Here is a 17,268-nt window from a genome sequence, read left to right as displayed (position 1 = left end):
CAGAACTGTTTTATATGTTGGACTGATAAAGTATCTAATAAACGCTTTGCAATGATGCAAGGTAAAGTGAAGTTTAGTGATGTTCTTAAATATGCATGTGTAAACTATGAAAATACCTAAGAAAAAGACCTTGTTTGTGCATCAGTTATTTACTCTGTTGTGAAAAACTGGGGCTGTAATTTATTTGAAGATTTTTTTTTAATGGCATGACTTGATTTGTCCCTTCTCAAATCCTATTAAGGGACCTTTTTGAGTAGGAGGGGATGATTATTGTGAATTCAGGCCATTATGCATAGTTTGTCTCAAATTGATTCACTCAGGAAAGAGTCTGCTGTCTCATTGATGTCACTTGGGGAGCACATTTTCTTTCTTGGATGATCTTGATAGATTTTGAAATATCAATGAGTAAAACCAGCACCTGGTAACTTTTAAAGTGGTTTGGTTTGTTTCTGCCTTATCTGAAGAAAAGTCCCAGAAAAGTTTTTAATTGTAGGTGTTTATAGGAATAGGTCCAAAAGTAGATTCTCCTAGAGAAGAAGCTGGTTATTCTGATGTTGTGACAGTGGCACATCCACTGTGTGTAATAATGCAGGGGCTGGCACAAAAGAATGTGTTACATTACACTTAATCTTCCTTGTTCATAGATATCAGAAACCATGCTTTTTTTAGGTGTGGCGTTCATGTGATTAGTGATAGTGCTGACTGCATACCTGTTGCAAACTAAAATGTTGATAGAATTTGTGGTCCTTGTCCACAGCTGAAGATAAAAACAGGATCTGGTTGCATTTGCCAGTGTGAAACTGAATTATACCTTAAATAATTCATAGGAAATCTGACCTTGGCATCTTACTGGGAGAGGCGAGGAAAGGGATTGTGGTCTGACATATGAGAGTAAGGGTTTTTTTAAAAACGTATAGTCTCTCACATTCACAGAAATGAATCCATCCTATCAATTTTTCAAGGCTCTTATTCCTCAGTATGAGTTGAATTTTCAACCTGTCACTGTGTTTGCAGATAAGTTCCTAGGAGGGATGTACAGTACCACTAAAAATAAGCCTCCCTCTCTGCCCTCCTTTTAAGTACATAAAATGTTGGTTCTATTTAGTGAGGGAGATGGTTTTTTGAAACTGGTTTGGAAATTTCTTACACTTGAGTAGGAGTAAGACTTGGTTTACTCTGATTCAAGTATTTCTGTGTTTCTCTTACACAGGGATGATATGGCTGATGGTCCAATATTCACTAGAGGCCTCACTAGAGGCCTTGAGAGATACCCAGCACATGAAGATCAGTCTTCAAGTCCCTTCATTCCGAGGCATGACGAAGACTACCGCAACCGAGATGTTTTCCTCCACCGTTCAGATTACAGTCCACACTATGGCCGTCGGGAGGAGCTGCCTCGTGCATCTGACAGAGATGGTGACAAACTGAGGAGATCCCCCTACCCACTGAGGCCAGAGGACAGGGGTCGAGAAATAAAGCGTCCACGGTATGAAAAGGATGAGAAGATGCATGGTGTGAGTGGAGAGCATCCAGGTTTCTCATCAGGAACACGAAACTACCGCAGACGAAGCCGCAGCCGTAGTAGAAGCCTGAGCCCGTCATACCTGAATGAAGAATTCCGAGAGCTTGACCGTGCAAGGAGGAAAAGAGAAGAAGAAGAGCGCAGTAGAAACTTGAATCATGATGTTTCAGGCAGTGGCTATGCGATCCCTGGCTTGACTAACACAATACAGACTAATGAGCCTCGGTATACATACAGGCCTGAGGAAATCCCACCCATGCCCAAAAAATCTATTTTGAAGAAACGAGTAGAGATGGAAGCAGAGTCTGCTGTTCAGGTTTGGTCTCAGTGTGTCTGTGCTGTCTATGTGCTTCTACTTCCACACCAGTTACTTCATGATACAAAATGTTTGTTTCATTTCAAAATAAAAAAGCCAAATCTTTGTTTCTCTGTCCTTAAGAGGACAGGTGTCTTTCTGCAAGGCTGTATAACTTCAAAGTGCATTAGAAACTTTAAATGGTTATGGCATTTAATCGGGAATCATATATATATATATATGTAATCTGAGACAGATTAAAAAGTCTTCGTGGAAATTCAACCCAGGATGCAGTGATCTGGGCCAGCTTTCACAGAAGAGCTGACTCTCATAGTACCACAGGCAGTCAGCATATTAGTTGAAGCTCTTCCCCTGTCGCAGTGTCTCTTTCTTGTTTCTTTATAGACCTGGAGAACTGCCTAATGCATCCTCAGTACCCCTGTCTGAAAACAACTTTTAAATTTATTTTTTTCCTGTTGGACTATAGGGATCAGCCCTACTAAATTTGTACCAAACATAAACCAACTGAGTCTCAAAATTAGAGCAATGGACAAATAAGTGGCTGTGACTACTGTGATAAACAGACTTTTTGTGTTTTAACACATCGCTTTGATTTGCCTGTTGTACTGATCAGTGTTGGTTTGACAGTGACATATTTATCTCAGGAGTGCTCTGATACTGAGGATCTGTTACTGTTACTGGAAGTGCTATTTAATATGGCATTAATTATGAATATCTGAAGAAGTGACTGAGAATAACCCCAGTGCAGTAGCTTTTACCTGAATTAAGGTATTGAAATCCTGTGTGACTATGACTAAACTCAAAGCATATCTAAAGTTATGTAACAGCGTTTCAATTTCAAAATTTCAGTTCTTATGCTTTCAAAAAATTTGTGAAATGTGATTGTGATTTCTCTGAGATAAGCATTCATTGTTGGACATGGCATTCCAGAATCATCAGGCAACTTGGTTTGTAATCTTCTGTGTTCTCTTTCAACTGTATATTGTCTCTTCTAACACTTTTATTCAGCTGTGAACTCAAGGAGAGAGGAGCATTTTCCTTTGTTCTGTGAGGTGCATAGTGTCTTAGAAGTAAATAGTATCTTCTCTCTTTCAGCCCGAGGGCTTTTCAAGCAGTCCAGCCCCCAGCAAGGATCTTCCTCTTCTTTCTAGTCAGTCGTCTTTGCCCCAGAGCAACAACATAGCTCCTTTTGCCTCTGAAGTGGAAAACTTTCTCAAACGGTTTAACAAAGGCTCTGTTGTGGAGTCTTCAAATAACGATTTGTGTGAAGGTTTGTATGAGTGGAACCCACTCTCTGGGCCTCCCAAAGACACTTTGATGTTTGAAGAGAAGTTTGGAAGCTTCTTAAGTCACAAAGAAAAAGCAGAACCCAAGTCAGAGCCCACTGATCGCCATACTGACTTCCTGCTGCCTCACGAGAGGGCCAGTCAGGATGGAAGTGGTTTCTCCCGAATTCTGGGCATGATGGCTGATTCTGTCAGTGCTCAGGAGAAGAGGAGGCGTAGTTTCCCTGACATTGAGGATGAAGAGAAATTTCTTTATGGTGATGAGGATGAAGAGACCAAAATTGAATCTCTCCCCATAGAGAAGCCCCCAGTGAGTTGTGGCAATGAGATAATAGTACAAAAAATGAGCCCACCTCCTTCTCCTGCTCCAGCTGTCAAGATGGATCCTTTAGAAGAGCCAAATGCAGAGTATGCAAAGATCCATGACTTACTCAAAACTATTGGACTTGACATTGGTGTTGCTGAAATTGGAAAACTGGCTGTTCGTACCCAGGAACGCCTTCATGGCAAAAAGCTGGCATCTCGTTCTCCAGATCGTCGCTCTTCAGACACTCGCAGACTGGACGCTTGGGAGCTGCGCCGCAGCCGGAGCGACACTCGTTCTCCCGAGTCAGGCCAGCAGCATTCAGCGTCCCCTCCGGGCTCTTTCCAGCAGTCTAGAGATGTGCCCTCTCTTCAGAAATCAGACTGTACTAAGAACAAGCAAGTGGGACAGGAGATACCTCCACACGTACCAGAACAGCCTCTTCCTTCTGTCTCTCTCATTCCTTCAATTCCACCAACTCCTCCTAGTTTGCCACCTACACCCACTTCTGTTTCCCAATACCAAATTCCCAACTATTCCCACTACACTGCTGCTCAAATGCCCCAAAACTATCCCCCTCCCACAATGGCTCCTCCAGGATATGATGCATATGGGCACTATATGGCATATGCAGCCCCTGGCTGGCCCATGTACACCCCTGCCCAGCAGCCTAATCCTACACTACCAGAAGCTCATGGTCTTCTCACTATGGCCATGTCGGCGAACCCCACACGTCCCAATCTCCGCGTGATTGAGACAGTCTCTCTGGGAAAGGATGTCCCTGATGTAAAAAGAGATGGTTCTGTGCTTGTTCAAGTCCCTACCACTCCTTCTCATTCCAAAGCACCCCTTCGTCTGTCATCACATCCTCTCAAAAATACCTCAGAAAGGATGTCGGATGAAAAAAATCGGGCAGCTCAAAAGCAGAAGGTATGTTAGGTATTCTGATACTTCAGAATTTGTTGGATTGCATGATTGGTGGGGTGGAAGCTTTTTCCCTTCAGATGCACCTTTTTTTTTTTCTGGGTTGCTCCAGTTTAAAAATAGTGTGACCTAGTTTACTTCTGTTAAAGATTTCAAAGCATTTGTCTGTACAGATCTCTGACATTTGTAAAAAGTGCATTTTAAATCTCCCAAAGCTGTACGCCATCAGCTATGGCAGAACAGATGAAATCATAAACAAAGTTGAATTTCTTTGGACCAGCCAAAATCTTACAGAGAAATCACATGGAGGCTGCAGCTTGGCTTTATTCTGCTGAGATTTAAATATTGAAATACCTGAAGATATCTGGAGATATGTAAAAATCTGAAGGGACAGTGTAAAGAAAATAAAATGTCTTTTTTTACTGATGTCCGGTGAAAGAACAAGAGGCAAGAGGCACAAACTGAAACACAGGAGGTTCCATCTGAGCATGCTACATTTTACAAAATACCATGGTTGTACCTGTATTAGACATTCTTAAATACATCCTAAAAGATATCATCATTCACCATCACATAAAATCCTCCCTCTATATTTATATTTAATCTCTTACAAAAAACACAAAGCAAGAAGCATTTAGGGGAAACTCTACTTGGAGGCTCTGACACCAGGTCACGTGTGTTAATGTTTTCCTCTTCTAATTATCTTGGTTTGTACAATAATTAGAGAGTAGTAGGGAAGAATGTATTTTAAAATAGGAAACTGTAGTTACACAACTGTCAAAGAACTGGAAGATTTCCAAAAGTTGTTTTGAGTTTTCAGACTAGTGTCCGCTTGGTCTTTGTTGTTAAAACAAGGACATAGAATAATTTGGGTATGAGGAGACTATTAAAAACTATCTATTTCCAGCCCTCCTACCATAGACAGGGACACCTTCCACTAGACCAGGTTGCTCAGAGCCCTGTCCAGCCTGGCCGTGAACACTTCAGGGCTGGAGAGTCCACAGTCTCTATGGGCAACCTGTGTCCATGCCTCACTATCCTCATAGTGAAAAAATGCTTCCTTTATATCTAGTTCAAATCTACCCTCTTTTAGTTTGAAACTGTTGCCAGTTTTCCTGTGACTACAGACCTTGTACCCATTTTTCTTTCAAAGCCCCTTTAGCCATAGAGGCTGCAGTATGATCTTTTATTGTGCGAGCCTTTTCTTCACGTGTATAAAGTGCTACATCAGCAGATAAGTGAGCTTCCACTGCTTGCAGGAATAATAATTTCTTCAGCTGACACAGCTGAAATTTTGTTGTTAATGAAATGTAGTACTTTTGGAAGAGTTATCTTGGCTAAAGGTGTGTGGTTCTCTCCTGCCCTGACGTATCCTGGTAGCTCATCTGTGCATCTTGGTAGAACTTCTGAGGCTTTGTCTGCACTACAGAAATATTTTGAGTTGGGCTTAGTCCACTTGGTTTTTGCTGGGATGGCTTGGAGTATAAAAGTTTGCACACTCCACTTGATGCTCCCATGCTGCAGAAAACTCAGAAGGAGAGAATGGTGCTTTGATGATTAAAAAAAATAGAATTCAAAGCCAAAATAATAATAAAAAACTCCTTACGGTGTTTAAGATGTACCTTAACTGTGTTGGTAGAACTACTTCAGGTAGGATTCAGGGATCCTGCCAATATTGACATTGCAATAGTAGAAGTGTAAAGTAGAAGTCTAGGAAAGTCAAGATCACTTGTTTGTTAAGGGAGGAGTCTGTAGAAAGTTTTAAGAGCCTTGTGAAGGTAAAAAATTAGGATTTGTCTCTTGAAAAATGAAGCTGGAAAAGAAACTGAAAGAGCCCTTCAGGTTTCATTTTAGCATAATGCTTTGTTTCCTTCTATGAAAATCAATGAAAACCAGTGAAAAAAGGATTTGTAAGCTCCTGATGCCACAGTTTACTTATTTACCTTATTGAACAAGAAACAGATTTCATGCTGATGTTTTGTATTGAAGCAAAACCTAACTAATAGCTAAAATAGACCAGAGTCAAAGCAGGAGGTAAGGTGAAGGGCTGTGAAGGCTGATGGAACTTGCTAGCTGCAGAGATACTGCATGGGTTTTGAACAGCCATTTGGCATTGATCTTGATTAGCCCTGTAGAAAATAGCCAGCTGAGCCTAAGGGCCTTGGGAAGTGGTGCAACAAACAGAGCAGTTTAGAGGAATACACTTGCCAAAAGAAAAAAAATTGCCTATAAACTGGGTTGAAGCATCACCACACAATACAGTTACCTTCACATACAGAGGGAGAGGTGTATTTATTGTGTTAAAATACTCAAGAACCTTTTGGGAATATCAGTGTTCTGTGTCTGGAACGCTGAGGTCTTCCTATCGTTCTTGCAAGACTGATTAACTTGTGTTGGGAAGAGAAGAAAATCCAGACACCTTCCAATTTATTTAGGTGATAGAAGAGAGAGAAAAACTGAAGACTGATCGAGAAGCACGGCAGAAGAAGCTTTACTATCTCAAGACTGAATTGGACAGGCTTCGTAAACAGCAAGGTAAAGTGTGTTACCCAGCCCCCAGACCCTGCTTTTTTTTTCTCCCCCATTGGGATGTGTCACAAGTCATGGTATCTAATAGGAGAAAGAGGACCAAAATAATAATAGTCCATAATGTATTTTCATACTCCTAGCAATGCACAACTCTTGAGAAAGCAGTGACCTAGTTACTATATTAAGATAAATTACATCAAAATTTGAGCAAACAATTGCTCTTACATCTTCCTGACTTGACAAAGTACAAGGAATTGTACTTTATGCATTATAGCGGTTCTTTAGAAGAAGTGAGAAATAGTAACTGAAGATGTTATTGTGCCTTTCAATTTTTCATGAATCTTATCTGGAGATGGAAAAGTCCTCTCTCAAGAGAGCTAATTTTTTCTGTCTTTAAAACTTGTTTGGTCCAAGTAAATACTTATTTCCTTCACCTTTGGAAAATTATACTTTCAGGTTAAAAAAGTTATGTTATTTAACTTTTGCTTGTTTGGTCACACAGGGAAATAGTGATTATTAAATTGATACTCTGGAGGATTATGGTGCCTCTCTTAGAGTGTGTGTTATGGTAGTCCCTATAGAGAGAGGCACATCATGCAGATGTAGTGATACTAGAGTCAATTCCATCTTTGTAACTTTATGGTGAAGACTTAGCCATAATATTTTATATTAGTATTTTACTTGTTGCTGGAGTTACTGTACAGATCTAAAGCCAGTTTTCCTTTTGCATTTCTGACTCTTCTGCTTCCTCAATTGACTCAGGAGAGATGTTGAGGAAAAAACGTCGTGAGAAGGATGGGCACAAAGACCCCTTGTTGGTTGAGGTGAACAGACTGCAGGAGAATATTATGAAGGAGATTGCAGAGCTGCATAAAGAATCTGATGCAGCTGACAAGAAGCAGTCTGAGCTTGACAAAGTAGCACAAATCCTGGGGATTAACATATTTGAAAAACCCCGGAAACCATCTGTGGAAACTAAAGATTCCTCGGAAAAGAACAGCAAGTCAGAAAATACAAAAGGTGTAGAGAAAACATCTTGCTCCAACAAGGTAAAGTCTTACAGTTTTTGTGCTAATGATTTTCCCACTAAGAAAAGAGGGCACTGGGGAGACAGCTGGTCCCAAACATTTACTAAAGGATCATTTGATGTCATTTGTTACCACCTCTCATACACTGGCTTTGATGGTGCATGCAGGTGAGAGTCAATGTATCAGTGTATATAATGTCCCTCAGGTTTTGTGCAGTTCAGCACCACTTACTGTTTTTTATCTTGGTTTTGCTGAAGTGTTGGTTGGATTAAACAGTATCATGAATGTGTGTATCCATTTGGTCTCAATACTATACCAGGAGGACAGATTTTTTTTTTCTCTACAAAATTCCTGTTGTGGGCTTTCAGGGAGGAGTGTTTATATCAGCAAAGCTCTCTGAAAATTGGGAGCATGTTGGTCTTCTCACTGGGTAATGATAGTAACAAATCACAAGGCTTAAAGATGATGGTCAGCGTAATGTTTTTTATGTACATGTGTTCTCTCTTAAGAAATGTCAGTATGCATCAATATGGTTTCTCTGACATGGTCTGTACTGCTCTGTGCTGGATGTATCAGAACAGGCTTACTGCATTCCAGAAGATAGTTTTACTTTGAAAGTAGGATGGATGCTACCATCTGAAAGATTATGCTTGTTATGCTTATTTAGGAGATCAATTATCCTGCTTTTCAGATGTTTATTCAAATAGGTAATAGAAATAGCTAATGGGAAATTGTAGATGAATGTAGATCTTAGCATATGTATTTTTTGCAGAGCGGAAAATGTTAGTAGGGTAGGAGGTATAAGGAAAACTGAGGGGCACTTCATCAGTTTATCTGAAGGGAGCATGTCAAGAGCATGGAGCCAGGTTCTTCTCAGTGGTGCTGAGCAATAGCACAAGAAGCAATGGGCAGAAACTGATGCACAGGAAGTTCCAGCTGAATGTGAGGAAGAACTTCTTTCTGTGTGGGTGACTGAGCACTGGAACAGCTTGCGCAGAGAGGTTGTGGATTCTTCCTCAATGGAGATACTCCTTTACCATCTGGACGCAATCCTGAGCTCTGGGATGACCCTGCTTGAGCACAGCGGTTGTGGTCCTTTCCAGTCTTACCCATTTTGTGATTCTGTATTTCCTACAAAGTCACTCAAATCTGTTTATCCTGTAAAATTTTCATTATGCTTTATTGTGGTCCGAGAACTCATTAGGTATCTTTAATTTAAAGCCTTGCTTTTGGGTTTTTTTTGTTGTTTCTCAAAACATCTCTGAAGTTTACTGTCTACTTACTTTAACAAGTTGTTTGCTTCAGTCACCACTTCATAAAACTAAATTAGGCAAAAATGTTTGTTAAGTCCTACATTGCATTAAGTTATATTGTTTTCTTTTCTTGAGATATGGCACGTGTGAATATATTTCTCATTATTTTAATTTGCATTGTCTGTGTTGTCCAAACCCATAATGACTTAATCTCCTTTTCATAGTTCCTTATTTTAACATGGAAAATTGTGAGTTCTGAACAGGAGCATTTAATATTTTCATACGTATGTAGACACATAGGACACAGCCTTCAGCCTCTAAAATTCACATTGTTGTTCTGATTAACTTTTTTTCCATGAAAAGAAAGATGGTGCAAGCCTTTCAACACTGAGATTGGTTGACTCTGCCAACCTGAGTGCAAAAGCCCTTGCCTTTCTGCTAATTTGCAAGGTACCCTGTGGTCCCTTGCTGCTGACCCTGTGTCTTTGTGTTGTAGTTACACAGTCAGTGCAGACGTGAAGCCAGTTACTGTGCTAAACAGACAGGTCACCCTGTCTGGGCTCTAAATAGTAGCAAATTTTAAAGGCATCTTTGAGCTGGGGTAATGCACAAACTGGAGTTAAGAGTGGGCTATCACCTGTCTATCTGAGAAGCATTGTCTTTTTAAAGTTCTCATTGAGATAGTATTTTATAGGTATATGTGTATAAATAACATAAATATTGATGCTTATGTGATATTGTGAACATCCTTCCATGCACCTCCTGCAGATCATAAGTTGATCTCATTGTTCAAGAGAATGTCTGCTGTGTTCTTGCTGACAGAACACATGCAAATATTCATTTCTTACGCTGCTACCAAGAACTAGCTTATATTGGGATATGGATATCTGTGGGGGGTGCATAGTGTCCTGGCTATCTATTCATTCTTTGATTTACAGTGCATGTTGTGAGGGGTGGTGTCAAGGAATTTCAAGTAAGGCAGATGTTATTTGACAATTTTGCATCTGCTTAAATAAATTTGCTCAGTGCTGGTAGTTAATAGCTTGGAAATCATGCAACCAACTTGAGTCTACTAAATGAACATGCCATTCTTTCCAGACTGCCGTGCAAAATGATAGCATGATGGACTTTATGCCATTGAAAATGTAACTCAAAATACATCTAGTGCTATTGTAATCTAAATTACCAGGGTTCATTCATGGTATATTTCAGGTAATACTTGTTTTGCTACAAGTGTTTAGTATTAATTTTGGATAGAGTCCCGAAATGTCTGCATATCACTATATGGCGTCTTTCTGTACAAATCAATGGAAGTGCAAACATTACATGTTTAAATCACAAGATCCTTCATCTTATATGCTTAAGTAATTAACAAAACACCATCTTTCTTTTATTATTGAGCAACAAATTTTCTGGAGAATTCAGGAATACTCAAATAATCCGATAAAACTGATGGAGTTAGACACTTTTAGTCAACTGGTTTTTGCTTCCTTTACCATTCTGCTTTCATCCAAGCTACTTTTACAGTAACTTCTGAATGCCTGTAGGGGAACCATTTGAGGTCTTTGGGACACTATTTGGCTAGTATGGTAAATTGGAACAGTTATGTGAAACCAATAAAATGGGAAGGGTGCATGCCACAGGGAATTTTGTTCATTTGGTTCCTTGATTACCTACAACCATCCAGCCATTACATCTGGGACCCTTATTGGAAACTCTTCACTGCAGCCACGCAGCATCTTAGTCGGCAATACCAGCTCTCTGAAACAGTGGAATTAACCTGGGCGCTAAAAAGCAGGTGATATATTTTATTTTTTTTTTGGTGTGTACGGCTTCTGCTGGAGGCAGGTTCTGAGTTCTAGAGCATTTTGTCTGTCCTGCCTTGTCTTAGAGAAGTGTTTCCTTTTGTTCAATTTAGGAATCAAAAACTACTAATGAAAAATCGAGAGGTAGAAGCCCGAAGCCAGCAGAATCCTCTTCACAGTCCTCCAAACATCCTTTCCAGCTGGCAAATATTTATGAATATTATGATGCAGGGAACCACTGGTGCAAAGACTGCAATACCATCTGCGGGACCATGTTTGACTTTTTCACACACATGCACAATAAGAAACACAGACAGGTATGTTGCAGGCTTCCTTCACTAAGTGCATTTCATATTGCTATGAATATTAACACAAAAACATACATCACAGTGATGAACTACATTTTACAAGGGAACCTAATAAATAGCTTATCAAATTCTTTTCCCCTAATATTGGACCTTAGCAGTTCTACAGCTACTGGTGTATTCCAAATAGTGTAAATGGGGCCTGTGTTCAGTTTGCTCGGGTTTGCCACTTGTGTTTCACATGTTTACCTGTTCTTAATGGTCACCTACATTTTACACTTCTCACAGGATATTTTGTCGTTGTAAATTGCAAAATGGGAGGGAAAAGAGAGGAAAAATAGTTCCTGTAAATATTTGCACATTGATTTTAATGTTCAGTGTTCTAAAAGGATATTAAAAAGGAAAAAGACAAGTGTACTTGCCTTGCTAGTGTAATATATGAGCCTATATACCTCTGTCACTGTGCAAATAGACCCTGGATCCTTACAACAGACCTTGGGCTTCGAAGACTCAGAGTGAGACCAAACAAGACTCCATAAAACGCATTGATAAGATAACGGTTCCTGCCAAAGGTATGATAATTTTTATTAACTCAGCTATCATCCCTCTTGGCCCTCCAGCAGGTTCCACTTGCTCAGAGAAAGGAATATTCAAAAATTTACCTTGGTATAGGAGCACATATAGATACTGTATTATTAGGAAAAAGGCAAATTATTTAGTTTCTTGGCTGTTTTTGTGGAAAAGGTCATGAAGCAAGAGCATAGGAGAAGTATGGTTTCTTCTTTTTAGAGATTAGTTTTTTATTTTGAATATCAGTTGTCTTTCAGTGTAGTTCTGAAGTAAATTTTGCCAGCATATTAGAATTCAGAGCATGACCACATGAGTTGGCAGTGTTTGGGTAGATCTTGCACAGTATTCCATGCAGTCTTTTAGCAGATTTTCCATTCAGTATGTTTTTAGAAAAGGTCTCCCTGAAAATTGACTTGCTGTAGTGCAGATACAGAGAATCTGAGACAGACATATAGAAGGAGCTGTAACTGAGTTGAAAATTAATATAGGATTTAAAATATGAACGTCTAAAAGGCCTGCTGGTGATCAACTCATTTTATTAATTTGTTACATATTTCTAGTAGTGCCCACTAAAGAAGAATCTGCAGTGTCTTAAATAACTAGTGGATTCTGTAGGCACAAGGATACAATCTGGCTGAATTACAATGAAAATATTTATGTTCTGTTTATAAACCAGGTGTTTCATATTTGGGCAGACTATACCAGAAAGATGGAAAATAGATCAAAGCTGTAGGAAATGTGAACCTACTTGAATACTTGATTACTTTAATAAAATGGAGAGCGCTTAAATTTTGAACCATAGTAATAAAATTCTTCACTTCACATGTTTGGTCCTGGTAGTGGTGGTTCCTATAATGTAACTGTAAGGAGAGCAGCATTAACTGTTCTAAAAGAACATTACTGAAGGTTTTGCTGTTGTTCTTTAACCAACTTTGTTAAGAGCTTGGCATTTATTAAGTCTTGTTTCTCTGATAATTTTCTTTGGCCTTTTCAGGCTCTGAGTTTCTGATACCCATCACTGGATATTATTGCCAGCTCTGTCAGGAATTTTTTGGAGATCAAATCTCAGCAGAGCAGCATGTGAAAAGTCATCCCCACAATGAGAAATATAAGGTTGGTAACTGGTGTACTAGGAAAGAGACGTTCCCTACATTAGCTTCCATTTGTTCTGTCTTTCTTTCCTGAAGAATGACATTTAACTCTTTGGAGTATATGTATTTGGTTATCTTCACTACATTCTACTGAACTAAATAAGCAGAACTTCCCATACATCAATACACAGAGATATTTTATCTGCATGAAGCTGAAACTGTCTACTGTAAAGTGATAGCACTGCTTCAAGCAGTTTGTAGTACCTCAGTTTCTTGGTAGGAAAAAATTCCCTGTTCTCTTAGTGTTGAGATGGCGTTTACTGAACAAGTAAAAATTGTCAGAGAGCTACACTTATTTATTTATTTATTTATCTATCTATCTATTTATTTATTTATTTTTCATAGAAGCAGTGGCTAAAATGTTGCTGTTTATTTCCACAGAAATACATAGATGAAAACCCACTCTATGAAGAGAGGAGAAATCTAGATCGTCAAGCTGGATTGGCTGTAGTTCTGGAAACAGAGCGCCGGCGGCAAAATGAGCTGAAACGGAAACTGGTTGAGAAACAGAAGGAAGAGAAGGATGAGAAAACCCCAAAAATAATAAAGAAGGAGGACGTGAAGAGCATCCCAGAGTCTGGAGAGGGGAATAATGAAACTCAAGGCAAAACAGATTCTTCTGGGCGAAAAGTGGGTATCGTGGTAAAGCTAAAGAAGGAAGAGAAGACAGAGGAGAAGAAAGAAGAAAAGAAAGAGGAATCTAAAAAGGAATCACCAAGCCAGACCTCCTTTGGGAAATTCAGCTGGAAAAAGACCGAGAGAGAGGATAAAACCTCAGGAACTATTCCAAAGGAAGAGAATACAGAAGGAAACAAAGAGGAGAACAAGTGTCAGTCTCTGAAATCCCATATCAAGCCCATTGAAATCAAGCTGTCTGGGAAGACTGTTATTCCACACACTAGCCCATGGGTACCAGTTGTTTCCACACCAACACCAACAAAAATTCTCCCCAATCTACCAGTCCCCACCATGATATTCAGGAAGTCTAATACTGCAACAGTTAGTAAACCACCTCCTTTGAACACCTTTTTATCCATAAAATCCTCTGGGACTACCACCAAACCACTGCCAGTGGTAAAAGAAACAAATGCAGATCTTCTACTGCCTCCAGATATCATATCAAAAGCTTTTGGAGGAGAAGAAGTAATTTTAAAAGGCTCAGAGGAGGATTTGAAAGCAGCAGAGAAAAATGAATCTTCTCAGACTGCTGATAAACTACCTCCATCCCGTCCTCCACCAGCAGTCCAGCCAGCAGCTCTCATCCCTGCAGATGAAGTAGCACCAGGTGTGTCTGAAAGTGAACAGACAATGTTGGCAATGCCTGTGAGACCACCACCACCTTCAACTGCTTTCAGCGAACAAGCAAAAAAGATAGAGAAACGAAATTCTTGCTTGGCCACAGCCAATGCTAAAGATCTCTATGATATTTTCTACAGTAGTGGTGGAAAGGGTTCAGCTGACAGCAAGCTTGCAAGTTCTGCACTTCCAAATGGAGAAAACCCTAACATAACAAAACCTGCAGACTTACCTGCAAATCACAGAACAAATAGTAGCTCATCCTTGTTGAAAGAGGATTCTGAGAATGTGGATTCCTCAGAGTGTAATAATCAAATGACAGGGAGTTTGGTTCCTGTTGAGAATCAGGCTGAAATGAACAAGAAGTCATTTCAGCCTCACCTATCAGAAATGCCAGTCACAGAATTACCAGAAAAAAACCCTGTTCCTGGTATCCAGATGCCTGCAGAAATTGGGCTTGTTGATACAGGAGATGGAGAGAAGGCAGGCAGTCTGGAATTCTGTGATCTACAGAAAACTGAGGTCCAAGAGAAGGTTGGACAGGAACATGGAAATAAATCTCCAGTTAAAAACACAAATGTTCCTGGTACCTTGGAGAAAGATACAAAGATGAAAGACTGGGAAATAAAAGCAGTAAAGCCTAAACATAGCCTACACCCAAAGACTTTTTTACCTGAGACACAGAAGGAAATTCAAAGTTTGGGAAATTCCCATTTGGTAGAGGAAAAGTTAAATGATAACTGTAGAACTCACTCAGAAACTCATTGTCCAGACTTTCTCTGGGGCACTTCCAGAGCTAGTAATGGAAAAGAACAGATAGTCGCAATTCATTCTTGTTCTGAAAGTGGTTGGGGTCTATCAAATACTCCAAAGCCAGAAATAAAATCTGGTTCTAATGAGGTTAATGCTTCAGAGTTGATAGAGGGACAGAGAGAAACTGTAAGTACCCTATTGGAACATCAAGAAAAGGTTCAACCTAAACCTTCAGGCCATACAGCATTAGATAACCAAACCCAGAAGCAGGGAATTGAACGGTTAGTCAATACCTGCTCAAACATGGTTGAACTCAGATCTAGTCTAGAATTAGTAGCTGAAAATGAAAAGAAGTCATTAGGACACACTGGGTCTGATGCAAGATCAGATAATTTTCTTTTCAAGAGACCATCAGAGGATGTGAAACACATGATGAGTCCCTCCCAAAAAGCAGAGCTTGAGTTGAAAACCACTGATTTCGGTTTGGGAGACAATAAGGTAAAACATGAATGTTTCAGCATCCTTTCAGCAGGACTTTTAAAGGAAAATACAGAAGAAGTCACAAAACTAGAAACTATTGCATCCATTAGGCTGGAGTCCAGTAAAGTTAGAAAACTGGGCATTGAAAGAACAGTGAATGATACAGAGATTACTGATTTTGCTACACTGACTTCTGGTAGTTGTGAAGATAAAATTTGCACACGGATTTCTCAGAAACCTATGCTGCAGCCTGGATCACAGACCTCAAATAGTGACACTACAGAAGTGGTCATGCCAGTTCTAGAAATGCAGGGCATTTCTCCCGCATCTGAGATACTTGTGCAAGTGAAGGACAACGAAGGTAGCACTGTTAAAATGCCATTACTGAGTTGTGACAGAGGCAGCACAGAAAGTCGGGCTTCTGGGTGCGTGGAAACTTTAATGCCTGGGCTCAAAGAAACACATGGGAAGGTGGGTGGCTCAGGAGGCAAGGGAATGTGCACCATCCAGAGCAAGAAGACTGAGCAAACAGAAGCTCCTGACAGTAGATTGGAAGCTACAGTGAATTCAGGAATTGCTGAAAGCATAGCAGAAAGCCCAGTGGGTTGAAGTAGACCCAGCCAATCCCAATATTTGAGGAGCCAGAGCTGGGATTATGTATATGGTTTTTGTTTATTTTTCTTTCTGTTCCAGCTGAGAGTTTTGGGTGTACTTTGCATTCTGTGGTAGGACTTGACTAAAATGAAACGTAAATCATCAGAAGGCAGTCACATTATTCTGTATATAATTAATTGTGTAAAATGTTTTTTCATGTGAATTTTTTGGCCAATTTCTTTTCTACACTCTGCTATTAAAATGGAATCTCGTTTATAATGCGTGCGTCTTCTTTATTTTGGGGGCTGTTATTCTTTGACCATTTCTGGGTGATTTCCAGCTCACCCAGTTTGTGTCAGTAGCACCATGAGTAGCCCAGCTGCTGAGACAAGCTCAAGAACAGCAAATTAGAACTGAGGAAATGGAGACTTGCAGAAGAACTAAAACTGAAAATTTCTTTGAACTGTAATGCATGGGTTTGTTTACTTTTGTTGTTTGAAATGCAGGAATGTGTTTAGAGTTGATTTTGTTTGTCTATCTGTCTCTGTGATTTGTAATTACTGTTGTTATTACATCTGTACTTAAAGTGTTTCACTGTATTGTATAAGCACATGTATGGATGCCACATCACTAAGCAAGGGGAGAAAATCTGTCCCGACTGGCTTTTGGAGAAGAAAACTAATCGGTAAGGCTCTGTGGCCTGACACCTGGACCAGACATATTAAGGTCACTTACGTGATTTGAAATGGGCTTTCTTTAATTTTATTGTGATCCAGTAACTATTTGTGTTAAATCATTTAGCAGCTGACCAGCTCTGAAGAAGTAGAAGATCAGAACCCTGGTGTCAGGAATTGGACTCGCTTCATGTGATACAGACACATGCATGCCTACCCTGAATGGTCCTTGAGCTATTAAGTGTGATGGTTCTCATTTGTATAGCCTGTTAAAGACTGAAGTATTAAATGTGTTTCCTTGGATAAATATAACATTTTTATTTGTAAATTGTTTAAAAAAATAAACATAAGGAGGTCAACAAGGCTTTCTTCTTGCTTTTTTTTTCTTTAACTCAGTAAAAGTGTTTTATTTAAATTAGTTTCTGACTCCTGTAATAGTTGATAAAATCAAGAAACTGTAGAGGATGAAGATACTTAA

The 17,268-nt window shown here is 39.6% G+C and overlaps 1 protein-coding gene across 3 annotated transcripts in view; it reads left to right on the top strand.

Moving 5' to 3' along the window:
- The window catches only part of ZNF318 (zinc finger protein 318), a 26,374-nt gene extending 9,106 nt beyond the window's left edge, over positions 1 to 17,268 (top strand). Inside the window, exons 4-12 of one of the 3 annotated variants that reach the window (XR_001331756.2) lie at positions 1,211 to 1,838; positions 2,934 to 4,358; positions 6,788 to 6,887; positions 7,644 to 7,930; positions 11,081 to 11,284; positions 11,745 to 11,844; positions 12,837 to 12,955; positions 13,375 to 16,801; positions 16,918 to 17,267. Coding sequence is in view for 2 of the 3 variants with exons in the window: in XM_088052756.1 (XP_087908882.1) it covers positions 1,211 to 1,838; positions 2,934 to 4,358; positions 6,788 to 6,887; positions 7,644 to 7,930; positions 11,081 to 11,284; positions 11,745 to 11,844; positions 12,837 to 12,955; positions 13,375 to 16,131 (5,620 nt within the window). In the remaining variant the exon portion in view is untranslated. Of the gene's footprint in view, positions 1 to 1,210; positions 1,839 to 2,933; positions 4,359 to 6,787; positions 6,888 to 7,643; positions 7,931 to 11,080; positions 11,285 to 11,744; positions 11,845 to 12,836; positions 12,956 to 13,374 lie in introns of all 3 variants that reach the window. The other 2 variants (XM_088052756.1, XM_005526910.3) reach the window with 2 other exon arrangements.

Source organism: Pseudopodoces humilis, chromosome 3, assembly GCF_049639895.1.
Source record: "Pseudopodoces humilis isolate 2021_Gansu_Grassland_sample_001 chromosome 3, ASM4963989v1, whole genome shotgun sequence".
Taxonomy (NCBI): Eukaryota; Metazoa; Chordata; class Aves; order Passeriformes; family Paridae; genus Pseudopodoces; species Pseudopodoces humilis.
Note: the sequence above shows the minus strand (reverse complement) of the source record. Positions and strands in the feature narration are given on the sequence as shown.